Consider the following 26951-nt stretch of genomic DNA (forward strand, 5'->3'; position numbering starts at 1 on the left):
AGTCGCCGAGCTAGATGGCGCTGTGTCCCCACAGAGGAGAAAAAGTCTGTCCGCCATGTTTTCTTGCTAGCGCTCGTTGAGCGGTTGGTAGCATGACAGGAGGGCAGGAAAAGGTTACTTTACATTTTAAAGACTGGCAATAATTACGGAAATTCTTATGATTAATTACAAACAGATAATAAATATCTGACAAAGTTACAGTTCATATAGTGAACCCCAGACGAAATCGATGAATTGACAGAATCGACATGAATGCCCGAACAGGTACTGTTGCTTCATGACTGTAAATACATGTGGAAACGCCTGATTTCTTATTAACTGTCAAGAGAAGACAATCGGTTCTATGAGCCGAATGAAAAAGGGCTCAGTTTTAAGTAAGTTTTGCCAGTATTTGTTAAACTTTTTCAAGAAGTTGATTAACTTTCTAATGATGCGACGACTTTTGACGAGAGTCATAAACAGAGTTCTGCTGAGTGATCCGTTTTCACCTGCGATGATAATCGAAGCAGAAATACACAATCAAGGCCGCCGAAAGATGGTAAGTGTTGAACCTCGTAATCAGCTACATACTGTCTACTACACTCCAAGTTCTCGGGCAGCTGTATGTGTTTATTGCTATAGGTTTTGTAAGCCCCTAAAACCAGTCGTCAGATCTCGCCAAACTCCATTGAAAGATCTGAGAACTTAAAATTTTTGTAGGGTTTGTCATATTGTTCATCAACTTACTACATTTTCAAAACACTTACTGAGTTACTCAAACCCCCCTTTGTAATTTGGCGTAATTGTCCTTAAAGTAATTACTGGTTAATGTGGGGATAATTTTAGAAGGAAAATGCTTTCTGAGCCAGCTTGGGTCTTTCCTTATTGTTGTATTTTTTTCTATTTTATTTTAATCAGCATATCTAACAGTTTTATTTTAAAATGATGTCAGCTGTCCTCCCCTGTGTTAACTTGTCTTTGCCTTCATAGGCTTTTGTTAAAAATGAATGAAACCTCAATAAAGACCCTACAGTGTTTGCAGTTTGTAACATTACAATGTTGTCTATAGTTGTTTTTCCTGTTAACAGAGCTGTTACTGCTGCCAGTGTATCAGTACCATCAATACAAGGCAATGGCTGTATATTCTACGTGTCCAAAACACAAAATATCTCGTGTTTCTGTTGTTGTTGTTTTTTCCCCCACTTAAAAACATGATCACTGCTCAGATGAAGCAAATACCAAATGAACGAAATTTACACTCAAGTTCAGTTATATCGCTGAAGTTTGTGTTAATGAGTTTTTGGTCATTTTTAAGTCTAAATCTAGAATCTCTCTGTGTTTGCATCTAGCTCCAGTTTAAAAAAGCTTATTTACTCAGTTGCTTTTACTTTGTCTGAATATATGTGTAAATATATATAAAAATTCAACAGTCTGCTTCCTTTGACTCAGACAGTCTTCTGTTCCTGTAGCTTCACTGCAGAGGTGTATGCCTTTAACTGTGTGTCTGCGTTTGCTTCAGGTGGTGGGGCTGGGTAATCCGGGGATGGAGGGTACCAGACACAGCGTTGGTATGACAGTACTTGGTGCTCTCGCTGCCCGGCTCGGTGTGGCAGACCGCTGGCGTGGCGACAAGTACGTGTCCGGTGAGGTCATTTTGTCAGAAATCCAGCAAACGAATGTGGTGCTGCTTCGTCCCCGGCTGCTGATGAATGTCAATGGAGTATCAGTGGCCAAAGCAGGTGAGGTCATTTCTGTCTTTGTAAGTGATTTTCATTAAATAAATTAGGCTTTTTTTCTTTCTTATCATCAGCTGTGAAATGTGGCATGTCTCTGCACAAGCATACTGAGGTGGTTCAACCTCCGTCATCTGTCTCTCAGGCAGCCAGAAACAATTCAAGCTGGAAATTTAACTCCATTGAGGTTCAACCTGTGTTATTCAGCCCTGTCACTATATCAGACTTCTGTCTATGTGATTGAAAACAATCAGTGAATTATATTATTGAATGTAAAGAAAATTTAGTCCATGAATTGGAGACTTGTACAATATTTTATGTAGAGAAGCAGCTGCTCAGACATGCCTTGGATGGATTCTGAGAGTTCTGTCTACTCATTCCTGCTTTTATAATATCATAATTGTAGGAGCCATTTTTGTGTTGTTACCTTATGTGTAACATTTTTGTGTTTTCACAGGATGTTGTGTTTATGGGACTGTATTTAAGGTAGACGTGTAATTAGCATCAGGTGTTGTTGGTCAGAAGAAGTGAACAGTTTGTGACCGCTGCGCTGTTGTGAGTTATGTTAAATGACGTTGGATACTAAGAGAACTGTTGAACAACAAATACAACCGATGGAATGCAATAAAGATGTTAAACAGACAAGATAAGTACGGCTCGAGTTATTGGACTATGTCAAGTTTCATTCCTAACAGTGGCACCGCATGACCCCCACCATCGAACACCTCAGTGGCTTCAGGCGTAGGCTTAGCCTCTACAACAATAATAAAAATGTTCAATCTCACAGAAAACCAAAAAGACTCGACCACTTCACGCGGCCTTCATTGGACATCGCTTCTGCTGAGAGGAGTCTTGTGTTGATCTTCTGATTGTGTGCTCAGTTTGCTTTAGGCTGAATAAAGACTTTGACACATCTTCTTTATTTTACATGTGAGAACTTTGATTTTTATTATTCTTATTTCAGACTTTTTGACAGTTTACAGGTGTACGTGATGTCTGTGTGTTTATTTTACTTGCACATTTATATGAACAGAAGGAAGCTCAAGTTCAAAGTGTTTAAGGGTTCTGTACTAGTAAAGTTTTGTTATCCTGCTATATTATTAGAAGCAACCAAACTAAGAAACTTTTTTTTGTATGTTTTGATTTATTTAGCTGCCAAATATGGCGTCAAGGCTGAAGATATCCTGCTGGTCCACGATGAACTGGACAAACCTCTGGGGAAAATCGCCATCAAACATGGAGGAAGCGCCAGGTGGGTCATCCTCTATCATAGTGTTGGGTCTTGGATTGCTTCGGACTCGCCGCGATCTGTTTACATCACCAACAGTATTCATTATCTTAAGCGATGTATTGACAGTGGTGAGGGAAAGCAGTCACTAAAGTATCGTCAAGGTACATTTAACATTAACTTTAAGGCCAATAAGAACAAATATATTTCTGCGTGGAAGTGCAAGTGCGGCTTTTAAACTGCATTTGCACTCATTCGTCCAAACTTTCAGACTGGAAAGTTTCTGTCTTCATGGGGAAAAAACAACAGCAACAAGGCTCCACTATATTTTAAAGACCTGACAGTGTCTTGTCCCAGTAGAGCACTTCTCTCTCACACTGCAGGTTTACTTTAGAGCTTCCAAAAGTAGAATAGGAGGCAAAGCCTTCAGCTTTCAGGCTCTTCTTCTGTGTAATCAGCTCCAGTTCGGGTTCAGGAGACAGACAGCCTCGCTACTTTTGAAACTAGGCTGAAAACTTCACTTGAAACTTATTTTTTAATCAAACCTGGATCAGATGGAGGGATCAGGTGACCTCAAAGCATCCATTAGTGATGCTGCTATAGTCTCAGGTTGTTCAGGGACTTCCCATGATGTGCTCAGCACTTCTCTCCACCCCCTTTATTCACTCCCTGTGTGTTTATGCGTCACCACTGCAAGTCATTAACTCGAGTCTTCTTTCCTATGCAATTTGTGTTTGTCCTTATTCTCTCTATACTCTCCTTTTTTCCACTTCTCTTTTATCTGTTCTCTCTAATATTTTAGGGTCTTTACCTTTCACTATTAAGCAATTTGAAGCAACTGCTGTTGGGAATTGTCTTTGTGCACATAAGATTGAATTCTCAACACCTCAGTGTTCAAACTTGGAGCATGTGTGAGCTGCCTGAGCTCTGCCTGCTGTAAACCTTGGTGTCTTCCCAATGTCGAGACGAGAAGACAGAAGCAGCACAACCAGAAATAACAGCGAAGTGAGGCCTGTATTTTAAAACCAACAAACTTCTAATCAGCACACACAGCTTCTCTCTTGGGCCTTAGTCATTCTGGTTCGTCTCTTGTCTCTTTTCTTCCTCCTGCTACTATTTTTTGCTCTTGATTGCGCTGTTGTGATGAAGCCTCCCCGAGCTCTTGAGACTCTTATGCCTGACTCTCTTGCAAATGGTCTGTTTTTATTAATTTTATGCCATGACGCTGGTTGTATCTCATTAACTGTTTTGTCATTATACTTATTAACAATAAGAATGGTGTTCAGTTAAGAGGCATCCCCTATCAGTACGCTTCTCCTTGCTACTCAGAGCAAGCTGTATGAAGCAGTTTAATCCTGCATGAAAAGCTACGTTAGGCATTCCAGCAGTGTATAACCAGATGGTGATTTATGAAAATTTAATGTAATGCAAGAAACTGCAACTGGTGCATCTGGTATCCTGAAGATGGACAACAAAACCAAAGAAGAAAAGAGGTTGTCAGATTGATAAAATAAATGTCGCTTCTCCTTCCCCACAGAGGTCATAATGGAGTCCGCTCCTGTGTGGACTGTCTTCAGACTGATGTAAGTCACTGGTGTGTGTGTGTGTGTGTGTGTGTGTGTGTGTGTGTGTGTGTGTGTGTGTGTGTGTGTGTGTGTGTGTGTGTGTGTGTGTGTGTGTGTGTGTGTGTGTGTGTGTGTGTGTGTGTTCACTATCACACTGAATTCTGCTCTTTTTTTTTTTATTTTAATGTCAGATTTATACTGAGAAACGTTTCGTCACTGCAGGTTTCCCCAAACGTATAAACAGTACATTTGCATAATGACTGAAACCAGTCCACTGAGGGAACAATGGGCTGGGAGGTCAGTTAGCTGAGACTGAAGAAGTGACTTGGATGAGTGACGAAACGTTTCTCCCACTACTTTGTTTATACTTTGTTAGGAAAATGGGAAATAGATGTAACGATTTACTGAAACATGCAAACATACATGGAAGTGCAGTTTTCAGTTCTAGCAGGCTGGTATGACCACCATCATTCTTATTCAACACATTCTGAACTCTGTGAGCAGCTTTCTTGTCATTTCTTTAAATAGTCTTCAGGAATAGTACTCCAGGCTTCTTTAAGGACACTCAAAGCTTTTCTTTGGATGTTTCTGCATTTTGTTACATTCTCTGTTAAGATGATCCCACACTGCTTCAATAATGTTGAGGTCCAGGCTCTGATGAAGCCAATCCATGCCTGGTAGTGCTCCACTGTGTTTTTCTATCCATGTATGCTTTTACTACACTGGCAGTGTGTTTGGGATAAGTGCATCAAGGGACAGGTGCATGCATCAAGATGTGTTTGGGATCATTTAATGCTTAAATATGAAGCCATTGCCAATCAGATGCTTTCCAGATGGTATTGCATTGTAACATTTTGCACTTCATTATGTTCATGACTTATTCTGTTTTGACATGATCCCTAACAGCACTCGCTGCTGTACCTCTTTCTCGACCTCCTCTGTACATATTGATGACAGTTTGAATCATGACGCTTCCTCAAACAGTAGATGGATCAGCTGCAGGTCTTTTCTGGATTTTTTCCCCACAGTTTCTTAGGAACCTGACTTTCAGATATCTAGAGCAGATCATCTGCTGTAGATATTATTTAGGCATGCTACTCAGCAAAAGAAAAGATATTGGTCAGGTAAAAGGACTGGACTGAAAAAGTAAAAAAAATAGGCCGTGTCCTAAGAAAAAGTTTGAAAATCCTTCTGAAAGGTAGAGAACTATTGCTCAAGCTTTAAAAATTGAGGTGTAGAGACTTTAGTATTTTACTGTAGTCAAATGCACATAGACATATACTCAACCAAATCTAAAATAGTATCAAATAACAATTAGATGAAGATATGTGTTTACAGCTTAAAAACATGTACATTGTTTAACACCAGGATCTTTTGTCTCCTGCAGGTGATGCCTAGACTTCGGATCGGGATTGGCCGCCCGACAGGGAAAACGTCTGTCGACCGTCATGTTCTGGGCAGATTCACCACAGAGGAACAAAAACTCCTGGATTCTGTTTTGGTCCAGAGTGTGGACCTCCTCCTTTCCCAGCTTTCCCAGCAGGACTCACAACAGGACTCCCCGCTCCCCTCCTCACCAGCAGGGGGCAGACAAGCTGCACAGAAGAGAAACGAGAGTGCCCGCTCAGGCTCACCAGCTGAGGACTCTGCAGCAGCTCAGAGCTGAAGCTGAAACCTGAACTCTGTTATCACACATAGAACTGCCTCAAAGAGAAAACATGAACCACTTTATCTGTATTTATTCACTTAATGGTGATGTTGTTACATGAAAAGTCTCAGAGAACAAGAGGAGAACCGAGAAATCTTGTTGTCTTCAGGTTTGTTCCCTACACGATGAACCCGTTTTCTTTATTCACTTCGCTGAAAAGCCGGAAGTGAAGCCAGAAGCTTGGCTCAGTCTGTGGCAGAGGACAGTCTGTCTGTGAGATATGAAAATTAATCGTTATTAAACTAAATAAATTTGATTATCTGATTTTCATGCACATTAAGAGCAGTTGAGCATTTATTTACATTAAAAACATTTAAAATCTGCAAACTATAGACTCTCTGACACCAGTACTACTATACTAATACTAATAATACCTGCCCTGACCGACTAATTCTAATAAACTCACTGACCACTTCATGAGCTTCACCGTGCTCATACAGGTCTGGACTCCCTTTTGCCTTCAGAGCTGCCTTAATTCTACCTGGCACAGATTTAACAAGCTGCTGGAAACAGTCCTCAGAGATTTTGGTCCATGTTGACACGATAGCATCACACAGATGCTGCAGATTTGTTGACTGCACATCCATGATGTGCATCTCAAAGGTGCTCTATTGGATTGAGATCTGAGATCTGTTGAAGCTGTTAAAGTACAGTAAAGCCATGATATGTTCAAGAAGTTTGAGACGATTTGAGCTTCATGGTGTGTTTTCCTGCTGGAAGAGGCCCCTCTGATCATAAAGTGATGGACGTGGTCAACAACAATAGGTGGGCTGTGGCTTTAAAGTAATCCTCAGCTGGTAATAAGGGGCCCAAAGCGTGCCAAAAAATATTTATAATATGAATATGTCCTCACAAAGATAGCCAAACTAACATGCATGTATCTGTGTGAGAGTCCTACACACAGAGTGGAGCAGGCGGTCACTATGCTGGTAATAGAAAACAATTTTGAGCCAAACCACCACCCTAATCCTACCGCACTCACTCTGATTCACAGCAGTTCACTCATAGTTGCAGACACACTGACATATCTAAAAATATTCAATTTACCTCCCACAAGTGACGCATACAATATATGAAATACTCTTCTTAATATGTGATGGGATGCTAACAACAGTTTATTATACTTTGCACTCTGCATTTGCACTTTCTTCTTGCAGTCGGTCAAAGGTCAAAGTCTCTGAGCCTTCAGTCGTGTGTTATTGATTTTTTTGTTCTTTATTTGATGATCATGTTCTTTAAGTTAGAGGCTTCCTGGGTGTTTTTTATTCGTGAGCAATGTCAGTAGAAGGAGCTGAACCGCTCTAAAACAAAGACTTGTTGAAGCTCATCTTCTCTTTTTTTGTATCTGAGAGTCCACATGTGACTCTGCCCCCGACATACGGTTCTCCTCTCCAGCTCGTCCTCCCTGTTGTGGCTCTTTTGGCCAAAAACATATTGATTTCCTCTTCCGATTGTCCCACTAATTGCGCCTCTTCATCAATTATGTGTCTTTAATGAGTTGCATCCCGTCAAGAGGTGCGCTGCATTCTCACACTGCTGAGAATGCCAGAGGAAGGTTAGCGGAGGAATGGAGGGTTCGGCGGGGGAGGTGGCGTACAAAAAAAGGGCAGAAAACAGCGGAAAGAGGCTGACGAGCCGCTGAATGAGGGAAATCAATACAAAGGAGGCCAGTAGATTGCAATGGAGGGCAGAAGAAGAAAGGCAGGCGAGAAACAAAAGGGGGCAAACATTGTTTAGACCCAGATTTTTGAGGCCTTCTGTCCTGCTGTAGCTCAGAGGTACAATAGCTGTAGGGACACACTTGTGGACATGAGGGAGAAAAAGGGGGGAGCTCAAAGGAAACTTCTATGACACCCCCCAGCACACACACACACGAACACCCTTCGCCCTCCTAAACCCCCCATCTTTCTCTGCTGTGACCCCGTTGAGCCACCTTTTGCTTCCATCAGGCCACTTTCCCAGCCCTTCCTCTCTGGTCAGCTTTATGAGGCCTTACCAGCAGCTTCAGTAACTTTTCTTCTGTGTGGGTCAAAGGTCAAAAGCAGGCTGAACACCCAACCTTTAGAGAAAAAAAATAAATTTATTCAAGAACAGCCCTCAAACCCTCCCCCTGCGCTCTATTCCCTGGAATAGCAGCCCAGTGGGGGGTCTTCCCTCTAACTCTGAAGTAGCACAAAACGAGCCCTCGGACTCCGCTGGCAGTGGGAATTTAGATAATTTAGCTTATTAAGCAGAGCTATGTTAATGGTATGTATATGTTTAATCAATGATACTTTATATTTGGCCCTTTAGAACATCATTTTCCACACTTGAATAAAAGTTGGTCCTCACTTGGTGAACCCTACTCCCGACTTTTCCCAAAGCTTGACCAAAGACTTATATTTCTGAGTGAAATGTCTCAACTTTAATGGATTATTTCGCACATTTCTAGCTCCATGTTTTTATACTTTGACTCTACCAGGGCAGCTCAGGGCAATTCAGAGTTCAAAATAATCCTTATTCATCTTACATTGGGAAGTGCTGCAGCCCCTCAGTTTATCCCTAATGTGAAATAAGCTGTTGGGGGTCCTCTTTCTTTAAGGTGATCCTGCCTTTAAACTAGCTTCCTTCTGATTGGTTTCAGGAGGTTTGAAACGCAGGTAGGTGGGGCTTCCTGTCTTTATGACAGCATACTGATCCAAATGTAGGAAAAAACTCCTTGAAACTAAGTGTCTGAAGCCTGAACTTTTGGGATAACAGGGATTGTCTTTACATGCAGTGACCTCATAATATGATTATCTGAACCTTTAGGAATGTTAAAGGATAAGGCCTGAACCTCCATTTTAGCAGAGTAGACTTCCCTGGAAAAGCACAACAAGTCTTTGATGAGTTTTGATTAGGCAGAAGTGTGGGGACAGCAGCTTATTGAACTTGAGGATGTTTTTTCAGTGGGATAAACAAAATCAAGAACTATCCTCAGAGTATTCTTGGGTTTTTCAAGTTAAATCTAAAACCACTAAACTAATGTCTTAGCTCTGACTCAGCTTAGAGGTTCATAACGTACATACAGTGTCAATGATCACGTACTTCCATACTTTGAATATGTACTTTGACTCTGTAAATGTTGTCATGCTATAAAAACAAAGCTACAATAACTATTATCCAGAGAGAGAGAGAGAGATGCCTCTTTAATGACACAAGTTTGAATTTATTTTGGATTTTCTCTAATACACACAAGGTCAAAAGTATACATAAAGGCTCAAATACATACACTCACTTAAATCTTTTAATAAGTGGGGCTAAAGCTTCTTCTAAGTTGACAAGGCCTAACCTAACTTCTCTTTAGTAATCATGATTGACTATAGCTGGTAGTTTTTCTTTCTGAACTCATCGGATTGATCATTGTTCAAAGCAGTGGGAAAGTCCAAGAATAGTAGAGTTGCACAATTTTACCTAAGTACAAGTTATTCTAATATGTCGCCCCTTTGCCAGCGTCTGGAACAACACCCAAAATGTCACCAGTGCAGTCCAGAAGATAATTGATTAGGATGTTCAAGAACAAACCCAGAAGCCACCAAGACTCAAGCCTGCCATGAATTGAAAGTGCTGGAACACCAGGGTGCTGGCAGAGAAAGAAGCTTCTGCTCAATGACTGACATGTTCAAGCTTGACTGAAATTTTCTGCAAGCCAAATGCCTTCTGGAGAAAAAGGTTTTATGGTGAAACGAGACAAAGCTGTCCGATAACTTCATGAGTCTTTGGACAGCCTATAATGTAAACTACATAAGTGGCCAACGTCATTGTTGGAATTTATGCTGTGGTGGTACAATATGTGCAGTTGTGGCAAACGCGCTCCTGTGAAGTCCTCCAAAATCCTAATTGTGCATCTTTGGAAGATAAATCCTGTTCCATAAATGCAATTACATCAAGTCAGTGCAGTCCACAATACTGTGACTGGTCTGATTGTTCCTGTGAACTTTTTCTGTGCTACTTTTTGGCGGCAGTATTGTGTACAAAATATGTACAAATATATTTGCCCCCCCTCATCTACATCCTAACTTACAACGTAACCAGAAACCCCTCTTAACCGTACACAACATTTTACGCCATTCATGTTGTAATGGGCTGGGTGGACCCAACATGTAGTTAAATTTCTCGGGAGGTGCACGTCAAGTTACATTGAAGGTTAAGGTAGGGTTTAGAGCTGTTTCCGGTTACGTCATAAGTTACAACGTAGATCTCCCAAAGCATAATTAAGCCGTTACTCCTTAAGTTGCGATGTAGGGTTTCAGAGGAGTTTGCACCTATGTAGCTACGGCACAGATTTCCCGCTGCAGTAACAGTAAAGGTGAGGCTTGTAAACCTAAGAATTCTACTTTTGTTGTTGTTTTTCTGACTGGTGCCAATATTTTTTTTTTTACAGCTGAAATTTTGTTAACCTATTTAAAATTATATTCTTACAATGCTGTACTGAGTTATGATGATAGTATGGCTGAGAATACCTTCATGATTTCCTAAATATATCCTTTATATATCCTAAGGGACTCACTGTGGTGCTAAATAGTAAGCTAACAGCGACCTTAGTGTGTTTTATCTCTTCATTTATTACTGTAATGTTACAGCAGGGACATGTGCTGCATCTGAGGTCCTTCAGTATCACTACAGTTTCTTTTTTTCTTCTTCCATCATCACAGAATAGACTGAAGCCATCCTGGTTTCCCATGGCAGTTCAGCGTGTTACAGTGAATCCAGGCCCATTGGGGACCCCTTTCTCATTCGCCTCTTTCCGATGAGCAAGCATTAATAACGCGTCCTTTTCTCCTTTCATAGCCATAATCTCCAGTGATCTCAGGCCTCCCGCACTAAATTATTCTTACAGGCCCATGAAAAGGCAGCAGCGGGGCCCTTTAAGAGGCAAATGAGCATCCAACGTGCAAAGATGTTCCCAGCAACGGAAATGTTAACTCACCGTATAGAGCAGAGCAGGGCAGAGGGAAACCACTGGCATGTCTGATGAGAAGGGATGGAAACATTTGCCATCGCCCTGAAGGCAAAGCCTGCTGGGTAATTTATCCTTTAACCCCTTGTCTAACTGTTTACATTTGGCTTTAAGCTGATGGGTTTATTTAGAGCAGTGCTCAAGGAGTGCAACCGTAGAATAAAAAGAATGTTGACTCCACAATGTAGGATTTATTTCAAGCTTTCAGACCACCATGAAAAACCAAATGTCAACCATGACCGATGCCAATATTTAGATATACTTTGGATTTCACACACAGCCGTACATTTCTAAGCATTTCTCTCATTTTGTATAATTCTGCACCAAGTGATTTTTGTTTGTAGTGCAGTAGGTAGTAACACTTTCAAAGTAAAATACAATTTATAATCATATTGTTTCCAAAATCCTTAACATACTGTAGTTGCCACATTCAGATATTTTAGAACTATAGAAATATTTTGGTAAATGTGTAAAATACACAGCTTTGCACATAATTTTTGCCAGAATATCTTTCTTTTTCTTTAAAAGACATCATTTCATAACAGAGACAGCTGAAACAAGTATTTACACTGTCATTTTTCAAATAAAATAACACATATGCTATATTATTACTGTTAAACCAGATATAAGAGGTTTCTCTTAGATGGCCCTCAAGGTTTCAGTATAGGAAAGGGCGCCTCTTCTGCTAATTTCCAGCTTTAATCTTGCATTATACAAAAGTGCTTGAGTGATCCAGACCTCTATCTATGTTCGGTTGGGCACTGGAGCAGCCCCTCAGTTAATAGTCTGTCTAAAACGAGCTCTTTTACCCCCCCTCCCTGTGAGACAACTTTAATCTGACTGGTTGCCCCTCATAAAGAGAAAGTTTGAATAGCAGGTGGGTGGGGCTTCCCTGCTTCAGATGACCATATTAGGGATGTCTCTTTTAATGACATCATACAGATCCAAGTGTTGAAAAAAAAAGTCTCACAAATTCAGCCTGTTAGAACCGTCTGAAACCTGAGCTTTGTTCTTATAAGATTAATGGTTGACTGACTTCATCGTTTGAAACTTTGGCCATGTTTAATTTAAACATTCACCATGGAAACAATGTATAAATACAACTGAAGGTAAGGATTAAGTGATCATGTATCAACCCTGCGCTCATTGAAGTTCTCATCTTTTTAACGTGCTATATCAGTCATTGAAAGCTGAGTCTTGGGCCAACTAAGATTTAAGAGTGGACATTAAGCTTAGTTTCGGGAGATTTTCATAGCACATAATCTAAACCATGTAGAAACATTGTAATGATCAACCTCATGTTGTGGATGGACTTCTTTTAGATGTTTTCTTTGCAGATGTTTGATACATTCATCTCTTTTAAGACCTGAGGGAACAATTTAACCCTCACATTTTCCCCATACTAAAGTGTTTAATTAGCCTAACCTTAGTACTAGCTATATCGTTATATGTCAGCCAGCCCATTTCACTAACCTCGTCAAGCCTCTATGGCATTTAATTTTTCTTCTTTGTTTGTGTACAAAATTATAGCAATTAAATGGCAAAACATAAGGAGTTATATTAGAGGAAACAAAAAGGGTTGTTTCTGCCACTGTAAAAAAAAAAAAATCGGATCAAAATTTCAAGTTATTTCCTCAATTTTGAGCTATTGTCCCAGATGTTAATGAGTAAACTGTTTGACCTCAAAAAACTTTTGAGATTTTTTATTTTTATTTTCTGGTAGTGCAAACAAGCTCTCTTGGTAATGTGATTTTTATCATTTAAAATAGCTACCAAACTGAGAGTTTGTGATTTGTCTGTGAGTTTTACTTTTATGATTGTTCACTACCATAAACTGTGAATATGTTCACAGCTGCTGACAATAAAGTAATTGCACACTTATATCAGTAGATATATGAGGAAAAGTGTTCCTTGATGGGTTAACAGTGATCAAAACAGGAAAGTTTACATTGTTATTAATTATTATTTTCAAAATCTAAACAAAGGTCATTTTTAAATTTTTTTTTAATTAAATTTTACATTTCTCTTTAACTTTAATATGGTAAGTTTATTTATATATACTTTACTATAAGTTGGATTAAGGATAAAATTTAACAAAAACCTCTGTTTATGTTTTCTTAATAATCTGATGATAAATTGGAGAGAGTTCTTTATGGATTAACCAAAAGCTTAACCACAAAATATTAATTTGCGTCAATTAATTTTTTTAAGGTGTTAGGTCTGCAACACAAACATGGCTCAAAGTGTGTTTATTATTTGACTTAAAAAAATTATGATTCATTAGCAGGAATAGATTTTTATGCTTATGTTGACTTACAAGGTCAAAAAGGCTTTTACTTGTTTTTTTTATTTGTTTTGTTTTGTTTTTTGTGGGCAAACATAGAAAAGCTGTAGGAAAGTTTAGTTTTCATGATCCACAGCTCATATTACAACATCTGTTCTGTCACGTGATAGAAAAAAAGACGCATTTTTTGCATTTTTACAGGTTGTTGACCACCTTTAAATCCTTCTTTAATCTTTATTTACTAATGAATTAATTTTAATTTGTCTTGTACAAAGCTCCATCTTCCCAGTCAGATGGAGAGACCCAGAAGAGAATTTCATTAGCTTTTAGCTTAGCATGATTACTGAGATAAGGTGGGAAATTCTATAACTGCTCGCTGATCGTGGTTTCTTTCATGCTCCTAGTTAAATTAATGAACAGCTAGAATCTAGAATTTACATGCTAATAAATGTACAGTTTTATAATTTACATGATTTCTTTCTTAATTAAAATATTTTCCAAGCACATACATAACAGACATATTCAAAAATGTAATTATTACAACCAACGAAAGTTTCTCTATATTTTTAATTATATATTTTAATTAAGACTCACTTTCACAGGCTCCTGTGATTGGAACCAGCAGCATTTCTTCTTTAAATGTTGTTTCTAACTTTCAAGCTCAACAAAAAAATTTGATCTGCTTCAGGACAGAAATAAAGAATATAATAAAGAATGAATAAAGACCTTTTCTTTAAAATAGGGAGCATTTTACGGGTAAAAAAAAAAACACTGGCTGTTTATGATGCACAAGTTTCCTTAAAAAAAAATCTCTTTGCTTGAGGTCACTGTGATTTTATGTCCCCCTCTTTGTTTGTTGTTGTTATTGTTGTTGTTTTCCCACCATCACATCATCAGCGAGGGAAGTCTCTGCAAGCTCCAACTATCTTAGCAAAAAGGAAAACGTCATGCACACACAGTGTGTGTGTGTATGTGCGTGCGTGTGTGTGACAGAGAGAGAGAGTTACAGTGCAGTGTTTGTGTAGGAGGGTTAACAGTGTTTTGATTGTAATTAGGAAAGAAGAAAAAGCTGAAAAAGAGAGAGAGAAAGGGGGAAAATGAGACCGTTGTTTCTTTAAGAGGTTTGCTCCTTCATTGGCAGCTGCTCTCTCTCTCTCTCTCTCTCTCTCTCTCAGTGCAGATTCATTACTTCTTCTTCTTCTTCTCCTCCTCGGGGCACAATGGGCATTTATCATCACCCCCGCGGTGCGTGTGTATGTGTTTATTCAAATCTCTGTACCAAGAGCAGAGCGGCCCCACTCCGGAGCTCTCTCTCGGTGACACGGACGCACGGGGGCTCATTGTTGGAGGAGCCCCAGAAAAAGCCCACCAAATCGGCCAGTAGGAGAGAATGAGGAGGATGAAGAGGAGGAGGAGAGCAGCAGCGACAGAAGGAGTCTGGAGTCAGCAGCTGCGGTGCTGTTGATGGTAGCGGCATGCTGTCCACTCGCACGCCGTCTCTCCATGCGACCATCCGGGGGAGCGTCCAGCTTCGCTGTCCGTCTCTTTGCTTCCATTTCCAGCATCTTTTTCTCTCTTTTTCTCTCCGTGCTGCTGGAGTAGCCTGCTGCTTCCAATTCGCTCTCCTGGAACTACACGCGGAGGAGCAGGTGCATCATGCAACCTGCGTGTCATTTGTCCTTTTTCTTTTCAGGGGAAAAAAGATGAAAAAGAGGTAGATGGTAGTTTCATCTTTTCTTTTCTTTTAGCTTTTTTTTTCTTTTTCGGGGGGTAATGAGGGGGGGCGACAAGGGGAAAGGAAGGATGGGAGGATGGAGGAGAGATGCGTCTTAACAGGTGCAGATATGGCGGAGAGGAGGGTTTTTTTTTGTTTTTTTTTTGGGCACAAAACTGCTTTGATTCCCGGATTCCTCCTTTGGTCAGCAGATGAGTTCGTGTCTGGGTTTGGTGTTTGTGAATGGAGGGAGATTTCCTTTTTCCCGCTCCATCAGCTGCTGTTTTGGGAGATTTTATTTTGGAGAGTGGCTAATTAACGGCTGTAATTGGATAATGTGGCTTTATGTGGCGCTGCTGTTGACCTCACTTTGAGCTCAGATTGAATCGTGATGAAGGAGAGTCACTTGTAAACACCTGAACCCCCTCCTTTAAAGCCTCTCTCTCCCTCACGAGCGTCTCAGTTTGGCTCCTTTTCCTTTTTCTGGTTCATTTATTTGTCTTATTTTGAGCTCTAGCTGCTGATTGTCCAAACGCAATTCTTGTGAAATTTCAAATCCAACCCGAGAATTGTGCCTGGACATCTGTTGCTGGACGCTCCTGCACCTCCTGCTCCTCCTTCACCAGGATAAAGTCTGTTTTTTCCCTCCTCTGCATGTTCCTCGTTTGGTTTTTCTTTTAAAAGCATGATCACGTTTAACGCGTTTGTTTCCATTTTGATGTGTGCTGAGGGATTTCTATCAGAGGACCACTGTAGTTTTTTTTCCTGACATCTTAAACTTTCATTTCTCCTCATTTTTGATTCATTTTAGCGAATCAGAAAACATTTAAACACTCGCTTTCCCTCCCCTCCAGATTTCGTTTCATTACGGGCCTGCAGGAGTTGGAAGAGAAGGAGGAGGCCAAGCAAAATAAGTAAATAAATAAATAAAGACTGATAATTAAGTATTTTACAAGCTGAGACGTTTTTTCCAAGTTGTTGGAGTGAAACTAATATTTCTCCGGCAGGCCCAGCTCCACAGCTTCTCTCTTTATTCGCACTTTTCCTGCTGAAAACCTCGCTGGGAAGGTTTGTTGTCGCTCCACTGGAGAGGTTTTGTTACCGCCTTTTGTTGGCGTTTTGGGGATTATAATTTGCATAATTCTTCAGGAATGTATCATTTTAATTTTGTTTAACAAACCGTGACCTTTTCCAAACCCTTTATCCTTTTGATAAAGGACGCCATTACAAGCCAATAAAGAGGAATTCGTTTGTACTCATTCTACTGTTAATGAATAATAAAGAATTAATGATCATTGGAAGAATCCGATTTTTTTTTGTTCCATTTTTCTTCTTTTCTTCATGTTTTTGTGTTTATTTCCCTCCACATGCATCACTTTTTTTAAAATTATATTTAATTTATCAGAGCATAAGTTAAAGTTTATCATGTTAAAAAGTTGGAAAAGGAATGAATGAAATGAAATTTTCTTTTGATCCAAAAGGCCCACCATGTTCAGTTTCTTTGGGTGCTTGGTTTTGGAGTCCCAGTTTATTTTCTTTTTCATGAGAAGTTTGGATTTTGGCAAAGAAAAGAAAAGAAAAAAAGAAATAAACGGCCAAGTTTGGGAAAAATTTTGGTTCTTAAGTTCATTAGATGTAAGACAAACTAAATAAATCCATTAAAAAATACAATTGCAATTCATATCAATATTTTTTTTAATAGAATTGTTCCCACAGTGAGATTTTTCTATCTGAAACAACCCACTGAAGATTTTTAATTGTATTTTTTCAGTTAAAATCGTGTGAAAACTGTGGCACCACAGGAATCTGAAAAGCTGTCAGCAGCAGGGTAAACCAAACGCTCAGTTTAACTTTGGCCTCCTTTGGGTTTGGGACAGGGGTCTGTTTGATTTTCACACCACAGCATCACCTCAGCTCGGATGCGTTGGGTGTCCTCAGACTAATTTGCTGCTGTAATCCGCTCTCAGCGTGTTGCCTGAGGAGCCGAGCTGCTCTGGGATGGAGCTCACAGGATTAAAAACTCAGGGAGGTGTGTGTGTGTGTGTGTGTGTGTGTGTGTGTGTGTGTGTGTGTGTGTGTGTGTGTGTGTGTGGTAAATGCACCACCACCCAAGTTGGGGAGACAAAAGAAAGAAAGAAAGAAAACCACAATGTTTGTCTGCTGAGTGTCACTGAATGCCCCATAATGAGTGGATCAGACAGGAGACCCTCTCATATCCAAACAACATCTTGAGATCAGGAATGCTTTAAATTTGAGTTTCAGGTAACAAAATTAGCCATAATTTGGATAAAACACTAGATTTTCCTTTAAAACCAAAGAGTGTTTTATTCAGGAAAAGTTCTTGTAGCTGGTATCAGTTTTGAATTGGCAAAATCTGGAATTATGAGGTTAAAAGTAAAAATCAGAAATCTCTGTTTTCTGATTTTGTTTCTTGATGTACAGACTCAGACTGGTTAATCAAAAAATGTCTGGTTCTTCCACTTTTCTGTAAAACTCTACATAAAACCAGTTCTCTTTTTGCAACCCCTCATCTGTGCTCGCTTTCATTTCTTTTAGATGCCCGAGGAGATAAAAATCATCAAGTAATTTACTAGAAAATTGCAAAATTTTAAAGCAAGAGCCCTAAAACAAAAAAAACTAATAACTGTGTAACATTGGCAGGGATTTCTGGGCTTCTGACTAATTGGTTTAAATTTGCTGGATTATTACATTTGGTTTCATTTTCAGCTTTTTAAAAAATTATTCTGAGGAATAATTTTTGAAAATATAAAATTATAAATGATAACATTTCTAGTGGGAATGTTATATAGTCATTCAGCTTTGAAGAGCATTCAAGCATAGAACCAAACGCTCAGTTTATTTCCCATCATTTGAAGAAATTCTACAAAGTCGCAAAAACGTTTGCAGCTGAAGTGCTGATGTAGCTGAAGCTTCACTCGTTGTGGCATTGAGGGTAACTTCAGGCGCACTTGCAGCTGAGTGCAGCTCAACGAGGGATTGATCAGTATCGGCAGTAATATTGATGACAAAGATATCTTGAGGAAACAATTAGGAGAGCAGTGTAATGATTAGAGGGATCATTAGAGCCATTTAACCTCCATGGCATCTGCTGATGAGGTATGGACTGATCGCTGATGTGTTTCCACTAACTCTGGGGTCCTGAAAGCTCGATGGTGAAACTCAGGATTGTTTGGTGTAACTTGAAATCTTTGTGCTTGAAATCACAAACTATAGGGGAAAAAATGAGCATTTGGACATATAGGTTTGAAAAAGCTCCTTTGTGAGCTGCCGCTTCACTGTTTCAGGCAGACATCTTTGGCCTGCATCTCAGAACAAAAGGACGAGTTCATGTCCGTCTTCATGTCTTTGTCTCATCACACATATTCTCCGGATTAATTGAATATAAATATGATTTCAGGTGCTGACGCAGCTTTAAAACCTTTGAAAATGCTTTCTCTTCCGGTTTCGGCCTCCATGTTGGTCACCGCCGGACGGCATTCGTCTCGCTTGCGTTCTGCTCTGGGTCACTCACTTCCTCCTTCACATGCCACCTCCTTCTGTTCCCAAGAACACCATCACTTCCACAGTCACATGACCCAGGTTGTGTCATCGTCAGGACACACACGCGCACACACACATTTAACGCCGCAGAGTATAAAGCACGGAGGACGGAGATAGAGATGAAGGGAGGGGACCGGATGTGGGCGGAGGAGGAGGTAGAAGAAAAGGAGGGGGTGTGGGAGCATCACAGAGGTGACGTCACATCACGACCTCCTTCCCAGCATCCCTCCCTCCCTTATTCCCATCACACACACACACACACACACACACACTCAGGCAGCAGAACCAGCATCTCACAGGCGCCTACAGGAACGCCACGGAAATGACCTCCTGTGACTCCACGGAGACGTGACGTCTTTTCAGTAGACGCGAGGAGGCCGTTCGTAGGTACATCTGTGTGGGTGAGCCCCTTCGTCTGCAGAGGCGGTTGTAGACAGGTACAATAAGCGGGTCGCCCCCGCTGAGTGCTGGTGAGGCTGAAAGGGGTTAATGCTTTTGGTTGGAGGTGTCAGAGGGACTGCAGATGTCCATATGATATGATCCCCTCCCCTTCTCATTCCCAGCAACGCACACCCACCCAAACGCCATCATCAGCGGCAGCAGTGAAAATATCACCGCCGCTGGCGCTTTGCAGGGAAAACTGGCGGCCATGTTTTGGCCCTTAAAACAACGGATCTAAAAAAAGTGGCTACCTTTACGACTCACGCACACGAAACACTAAAGTGCGTGCTGCCTGTGTGAACTTACACCCTTTTCATCCTTACATCCTTTTCTTTGCGCCGCCATTTCCTCTACCATTTCATCGCCAGCCAGCAACGCCTGGGACGTCTTCACCCGTCTGCGACCGGGCTGCCATCACTACCATACCACCCCCCACCACCACCACCTTCTCTAACCCCACACTGCACCACTGTTCAATCCCAGTGCAGACACACAGCTGCAGTTCAGCAGGGGCGCTCTGACATCACCGCCTCCTTCCAGCCAATCATCTGCTTTGTTTATTTTAAGCAACATTTACTGCTTGGCCAGTGGAGGACATGCTTTTTTTATGTAGCAGCAATTTCACATGTCTTTGTGGTCGACTGTTCCTGTAACGAGGAGTAGAGGTGTTTTAATCAGTATCGTAAAGAGGGTGGGAGGTTTTTTGGGGGGGTTTTTAAACAGTGAATAGAAAGAAAAGTCCTTCAACTATCAACGCAGCAATGCATCACTGCGATGACGCCTGTGCGGTTGCAATAAATGCAGCCATGCAGAGTTTGGCTAAAGTGCCACAAATAAAAAAAGACAGCTTTAAAAAAAAAGCCTTCATGGAGGAAAGGCCGGACTGACCTCAGGTCGCGGTGCTTTCTCAATAAATCAGTCAAGGAATTCCTTTCATTCATGTTCAGCACTTTGCGTTGGCTCTATTTTAGGCTGTCGTCTTGCTTTCAAAGCACTAATATTTAAAGACAATGTTATTAGAGCTCTTTAATTCCCTGATTTAATTACTCTGAATCATCACTAACTGATTGTGTCTGGTTAGCAGTTGGAAAGAGTCAAAGAATCTGGGTGAAGATTTATGGGTAAATTTGTTAACAGTAAAGATGCTGGTTGGAGTATAACTTCCAGAAGTTGTTTAATTGTTCAGTTGAAATGATTATTTTCCTTCTTTCCCTGATTTGGGATCTTACCCTATCCCAGCATCCTCCTGTCACACCAACTTCATTACAACCGCGAATCTTCTCTGTGGTCTTCCTGGCAGCTCCATCTTAAACATCTTTTAGCCGGTACATCCACTATCCCTCCTCTGCACCTGTCCACTCCATCTCAGCCTTGCCTCTCTAACTTTATAAAACTGCCCAACCTGAGCTGTTGCTGTGATGAACTCATTTCTAATCCTGTCCATCGTGGTCACTACCAATGAAAATCTTAGCATCTTAACCCACAAGAAAGTGGTCCGTTTTTCATAACAGCCTCCCTGCTGTCAATCACAGTCTTTAATCTGGCATCTGGCAACTGTACAGAACGACTGAGGCTCCTTTTAACAGAAGTGTTAAGGATTTTCTCAGGAGGTGTGAGTGTGTATACTGCTCTAATAATAATGTTTGACACAGAAAAATCAGAAGGCACACCTGGCCGTGCCTCGCAGCATACCAATGTACCTCAGCACACCATTTGGGAACCATTAAACAACAGAGGTGTCAAAATCATTTTGGTCCATATACAAATCAAGTAAAATCGCTGCGATCCATTCTAAAAAACCTCCAAAACAATGCTTCCAGCTGTATGCTAGACACTCCTGGTTAGAGGATAAACTGACTGGGTTATAGTATTTTTGCACTGTTGAGAATTAGAAGGAAGCTCCAAGGATTTTGCACCTGTGATTTAGACTATTATTGAGCAATTTTGGAAGAAAAAGAAAAGTCATAGCACCCCGCTGTCTCGAAATATAATTGTCCTTTCCTACAAAGAAGTGATTAGTTCTAGATTACTCTGTTTAAACAGTGTTCACATGAATAAAAATGTAACAAGGCTGTAAAGTGTAGATTGTTTTCTAAATGAAATAACTTGAAGCAATCTTTCTTTTCTCCAAGTTACATGATTTTCCTTCTTTTCAGCGAATAGATTTATTTATACATTTTGAAGAAAAAAAATAAATCTGACACATCTTGGATTAAAGGTTTCAGAATTTGAGAAAAATATTTTTTAAAAAGCACATGTATGGTGGGGAAAAAAACAATAAAACAGTATTTAACTATTATTTTTAAGCAAACAATGTCTATAAAATGTTAAAGTATTTTAAACTATGTGTTAAACTATGTGAAACCCTTTGATTGGATTATGATATTTAGACTGGATACAATATGAGGTTTAAAAAGTAAATAAATAGTCAATTCAAATAATTTACTATTATTATTACCTAAGGGTCAGGAGGGTTTTGTGTGTGGGAAGGTTAAATTTAGAGGGAAAAAAATCTTTAAATGTGCAAAGACTATAAAAGATGGAAAACTTAATAAACACATATATTTCCTCTTCCACACATACACACCCATGAGGCTTTTGGTGCACTCATTCCTGCACGTAAACAATCTGCCTAAATGACATCTACTTTTAAAAGCAAACACTGCGATTGTGCTGCTGCTTGTTCGGTGGGATCAGCGAGCTGTGCAGAGCAGCTGCAGAGTCGCAGCTCCTCATCTCTTTCAGCGCTATTACCATAATATGTGGTGGGAAAGAAATCGCTCATCAATCAGAAGTGTTGGGAAAGTGACCACGCCAAAGACCCGGGGCTGGCTGTTTGAGCAGCAGGCTCACAGGGGTCAGCTGGGGTGCTCTGTGTGTGTGTGTGAGCGTGTGTGTTTTGTCATTAATCACTGCAGGTTTGAAGAGAGCGAGAGGCGTCACACCCTTTATCCTTCCCTGCTCTTCATCCTCTGCCTCCTCCCACACGGCCGGTGGCCTTCGCACCCCATCTGACCATCACATTGAGGCCAAGGTCAACCTGATCACCCCCCCCCCCCCCCGACTAACAACTCATCTCCCATCAGCCCTCTCCAGGAATCAACCTTCACCCCCAGCCCACTCGGAGACGTCCTCGCCTCACATTCCCCCCACTGCGTCCCCTTTGTTAACCTGTTGTCCTGGAGACTCGATTGCCACTGAGACCACCCTCTACTGTGTGTCCATGTGTGTGTGTGTGGCAGAGGTCAGGACAGAAGCTAAAATAACAGATAATCCCACAGAGCACCGATCAGGCTATGACACCATGGAGGCCACTCAGAGGCAACCTAAACAACAATAATTTCACAAAAGGAAAATTACACTTATCACATAAAATACGCGCACAACACAGAAACAAACAACTTAAAGCTTTTTTCCAAAACACCAATCTGGAAGCTTTCTGGCTTCTCTTTAGTCTCCTTCTATTAGCCAATCAGGTCTGAGCAGGTAGCGTGCCGGTTAATAGGGAATGCCAAAAAAAGGGAACGCCAAAATTCAACGTTGGAACCTCTGAAAAAGCCAATTGCAGACAAATTGGCTTTTTCATTGGGTTTTTTAAACTCACCTGCTGCTTTTAACAGTGACTGACACATGGAACAGGACGTCTTAGCTAAAAGCTCTGTGAGGCACCATTTCAAGGTTAATGCTCATCTTGGGATGTAAAATAAGGCAGCTCTATCACATGGTACAGGGGTATTACCTTGTCGCACATTATGTCCTTTGGGTGCCTTGATGCAGTGGCTGCAGTCAAACAGGCCACTGAGAAGTAACGGTCCAGTTTAAGCTATATCCACACGTACACGGTATTTCTGAAAATAGAGATTTTACTCTTTCATTTTTACAAAAAAACCCTTAAATCCATAAATCTATATCAAGCATGCTAAAGCAACAAGTAATGATATAACCCCAAAAGTATCAAAATGTTAGCTAATCAGAAGCCTAAAGGTAAACGTTATTAGGCGAACACAGATGAAGAAATGAGTCTTCTATTTAGAGAAACAATAAGGCTGAACTAGTGTCAGTGTCACTCTGGAGAAAACGTGGACTGGGAGACACGTCAGGAAAAATCCGTCGACATCTGTGCTCTGTTCTTACTCACTCCGATGCCTCAGTGTTTCTAAGTGTGGGGACAGTAGCTGTGGGCAGACAGTAAGATTAACAGCAACTGTCATTTACTATGCACTGAGAGATCAGAGTGATGGCAGCTACATAAATTGCTGGTTGGTCGACCAGCTGGTTGGAATACTTTGTTTAGTTTTTTTCCCCATGCTCATTAGATTTAGGCACTCAAAAACATGCTTTGATCTCAAACATTGTGTTATTTCCTTCTGAATTATTACTTAATCTAACTGTTTCATCCCAAAAACATAATCTTATTCCTAAACCTAACCTAAAGTTCTTTTTTGTCAGGTTGAAATCAAAGGTTGACCCAATGCAGACCAAAAACAAACAGGAAAAGCAACTAAATGAGAACAAATCCAAAATGCACAGGCTCAGACAAAGAGGAAGGAAGGACTATTTATACACCGAGGAGTAACCAGGGACTAAAAACAAACAAACAGATGAAAGTAATCAAGACAACAATCTATCAACCAATCTACCAAAGTAAAAAAGGTCACAACCTAAAACACCTGTTCCTAAACATGGAGACAAGAATACTCCCATCAAACACGAAAACACGATGAAGGGAACACAGAAGGACAAATGCATAAACACAGAAAGCGAGAAAGGACAAATGAAAAGGGAAACACTGAGGGAACTAAACACTGTAATAAAACTAAAGTTAACCATCCAAGAATACTAAAGACGAAAAAAATCAGGAATAAAAAAAAAAAAATCTCACTTAAAATCAAAACGTCAAACATAACAAATATGGTCAAACCTAAGCAGAAACCCAAACTTGAATATATTAAAAGAGTTATCTAGTGGCGTGAAAATTTAGGAGGTACTGACACAAGTATTTTAATATGGCGTGTCATGATCTGCCATCAAAGAGCACCTTCTGTGTAAAGGTACCATATCTGTTTAATAAAGTAGCATTTTACATCTGCCAAGGCTGGCAAAAATGTCACCAGATATATCAAGTATAATCAAAATGTTGGACTCGAAATAATAGTCTAGTCTGCTGTAAGCTTTGTTACAGGTTACTGAATGGTACATTCCATTCTCCTTTCGTGTCCCCACCATATTGTCTAGTGTGTGTATACACCCCACCAACCAGCCCTGTGTTTGCTGTCCATTGAGATGAACTGGAGAAGCTGGGTTGGATCACCGTTCCTATTGTAAAGAGGACTGCAGCACCTTGCAAGCTGTAAATAATTATATTAGAATGACAGCTGTGGTTGTAAATTGTTCTGCACAGGTTGCTGTTCTTGTCTAGTTTTTGGGTTTTTCTGGGGTTGGAGACACTTTGTTAAATGTTAAATTCTGAGACTTTGTTTCTAGCATCTCACCGTGACTTCAGAAAGACAAAAGAATGTGACTTTTCCTGGAAGAGAAGAAGAAAAATTGCTAGTGAGTCTGATCCAGGCAGCAATTTGACAAATATTTAGTTGGCAAAAGCATATTAACTTGAAGAAGGAAAGCTTCTGCAGGCTTTTTCACTAAACCACAGCTGTCAGCACCACAACATCTGGTGGCAGGTTTTCTGATCCAGAAGCTGCAGTGCTTAAAAAATGTATTCGACCGTATTTCAGACATCTGTCAACTTGTTTAAAACGTATTTATTTGGCAAATAACAAACAAAAATCAAGTTAGTGGCAGCTTAAATTTGGCTAAGTCGGTAATTAATTAAATATAGCATTCCACCATTAAAATGAAAATATTCTGTTCAGGAATGCAAGTAAACAAAAGTAATTTAACAACAAAATAAGCTCTTTGCCATTTTTTACAGCTTCTTTGTAAAACAGCACATTTTAAAATTCATTGATAATGACAGCAATTGTATTTTAGCATTAAAATATTATTTTGATTATAGAGCTTGCACATAATGGTAAAGTGACGCTTACAGAAACATTATCTTGGTAACTACCAATGCTATTTATTTACGGTACCTATTAACCACTGTCTATGACTCTAGCACGTCAAAAGTGATTATATTGAGACCATTGTAGTGCTTAGCTGTCAGCTAATGCTACCAAGTTCGGTTCTTCATCAACAAATGTCATGAATGCAGCAAAGACACAGATACTTCCTAATTAGTGATGAGTAACATGCGTAACCTGTGTCGTTGTTGTATCATTCTGTTCTGTCTGGGGTTGCACTGTCTTGGTTTTGGTTTTTTTGTAATTTTTGCACACTTGCACTTTATGTAGCCCTGTGTTGATTGCCTATGTCACATGTAGCACCATGGTCTTGGAGGATCGTTGTCTTGTTTTGCTGTGTACTGTACCATTGCACATGGTTGGAATGACGACAAAGCAATTTGACTTGACTTGACTTGAAAAAAACAACAACTAAAATTACACTGACGGCAACGCAGACTTCTTGAATGGTTGTGAATACAATTAATCTCACAACAACCCAGATTATTGGTCACATAGTTGCAGTAAAATTCCTTTAAGAGACTTTAGCAGAATATGTAGCAGTCCATTTCAGTTACTCGATTGTGGCTTGGACAGTCTTGGTCGTTGTGTCCTTGGGCAAAACACTTCACCCATTGCCTACTGGTGGTGGTCAGAGGGCCCGGTGGCGCCAGTGTCCGGCAGCTTCACCTCTGTCAGTGCGCCCCAGGGTGGCTGTGGCTACAATGTAGCTGCCATCACCAGTGTGTGAATGAGTGGATGACTGGATGTGTAAAGTGCTTTGGGGTCCTTTGAGACTAGTAAAGCGCTATACAAGTACAGACCATTTACTCAGTTAGCTGAGAGTGTACTTTGCAGACATTTTGCAGCTGGAGCTACCTGTGTTTCAAACACACCTGTTAATCAAAATATCTACATCTCTTCTCCTGTAACCTGCTTTGTATACCAGCTATAATACTGGGGGATACTGGCTACAGTAAACATGTTTACTTCTCTGGTAAAGCTGGGTTTTTTAAAATGGGAGTCCGTGGGGTCGGACTTGCTTTGGCAGGCTTCTTTCTTTCTTGATTATTACATCATGTGTTTGAACTTTATGGTTTCGGTTAGATGTCAAACACTTGGTGTCTTCACCGAGTGCTGCTGCTGTCGAAATATAAATCATAAAAGCCTGACACTGCTGAAGCTGCAGTATTGTACACTGTACAGGATCAGATATGTTTGGAAGTCAAACTTCAGGCAGTAGATTACTAAAATGACGGTTATTCCATATTTATTTTCCCCATTACATTTAAAGGTTGATAGAAGCCAGCGTGGTCACAATTATATTTCCTTTTAAAATCTATGAACTTTTGCATATGATGGTATGCTATTCTACACACACAAATTTATTGAAATATCATGTGCAACTTTTGAGTGAGCTCTCACTCTGGTCATTCCTACACCTCATTCCTACATGCCGTCCCATTCCTCTCCATCCTACTGGGGGGACAGCCGGCTGCAGGAATGCAGGCCCGTCCCAACCGTCCCAAATGACTGCACACACAAAAAAGGATTTAACTCTTTGTCACAATTGTCCCCTCACACTCCGGCCTGCAAAGGGAGGAAAAAAAACAAAACAGCACAAGACTCCTGAATCCACTGCCCCTCCACCATCTCGCCACCCTCAACCATGACCCACCCCCCTCCCTCCACTGTGGC

At 40.5% G+C, this 26951-nt stretch overlaps 1 protein-coding gene and 1 long non-coding RNA gene across 4 annotated transcripts; both read left to right on the forward strand.

Moving 5' to 3' along the window:
* The first annotated feature begins 57 nt into the window (after positions 1 to 57).
* On the forward strand, positions 58 to 6487 carry ptrh1 (peptidyl-tRNA hydrolase 1 homolog). Of its 3 annotated transcripts, none has more exons than XM_004555727.2 (6): positions 58 to 374; positions 453 to 538; positions 1499 to 1718; positions 2865 to 2964; positions 4478 to 4523; positions 5893 to 6487. In XM_004555727.2, the coding sequence occupies exons 1-6, from the start codon at positions 344 to 346 to the stop codon at positions 6169 to 6171; spliced, it is 762 nt and encodes a 253-aa protein (XP_004555784.1). In that variant the 5' UTR covers positions 58 to 343; the 3' UTR covers positions 6172 to 6487. The 3 variants fall into 3 exon arrangements, with proteins under 3 accessions (XP_004555784.1, XP_076747293.1, XP_004555783.1); XM_076891178.1 differs by having other exon boundaries at positions 58 to 264; XM_004555726.2 differs by having other exon boundaries at positions 60 to 538.
* Positions 6488 to 14760: 8273 nt separating this feature from the next.
* On the forward strand, positions 14761 to 16493 carry LOC143421384 (uncharacterized). The gene is made up of 2 exons (XR_013101016.1): positions 14761 to 15189; positions 16044 to 16493. It is a non-coding gene; the product is annotated as an uncharacterized LOC143421384 (long non-coding RNA).
* Positions 16494 to 26951: the final 10458 nt, after the last annotated feature.

This window comes from Maylandia zebra, linkage group LG12, assembly GCF_041146795.1.
Source record: "Maylandia zebra isolate NMK-2024a linkage group LG12, Mzebra_GT3a, whole genome shotgun sequence".
Classification (NCBI taxonomy): Eukaryota; Metazoa; Chordata; class Actinopteri; order Cichliformes; family Cichlidae; genus Maylandia; species Maylandia zebra.

Coding starts and splice junctions, on each gene's coding strand:
- ptrh1 (XM_004555726.2), top strand. CDS start 344: ATGAGCCGAATGAAAAAGGGCTCAGTTTTAAGTAAGTTTTGCCAGTAT. Junction 1,719..2,864: donor AGTATCAGTGGCCAAAGCAG/GTGAGGTCATTT, acceptor TGATTTATTTAG/CTGCCAAATATGGCGTCAAG. Junction 2,965..4,477: donor AAACATGGAGGAAGCGCCAG/GTGGGTCATCCT, acceptor CCTTCCCCACAG/AGGTCATAATGGAGTCCGCT.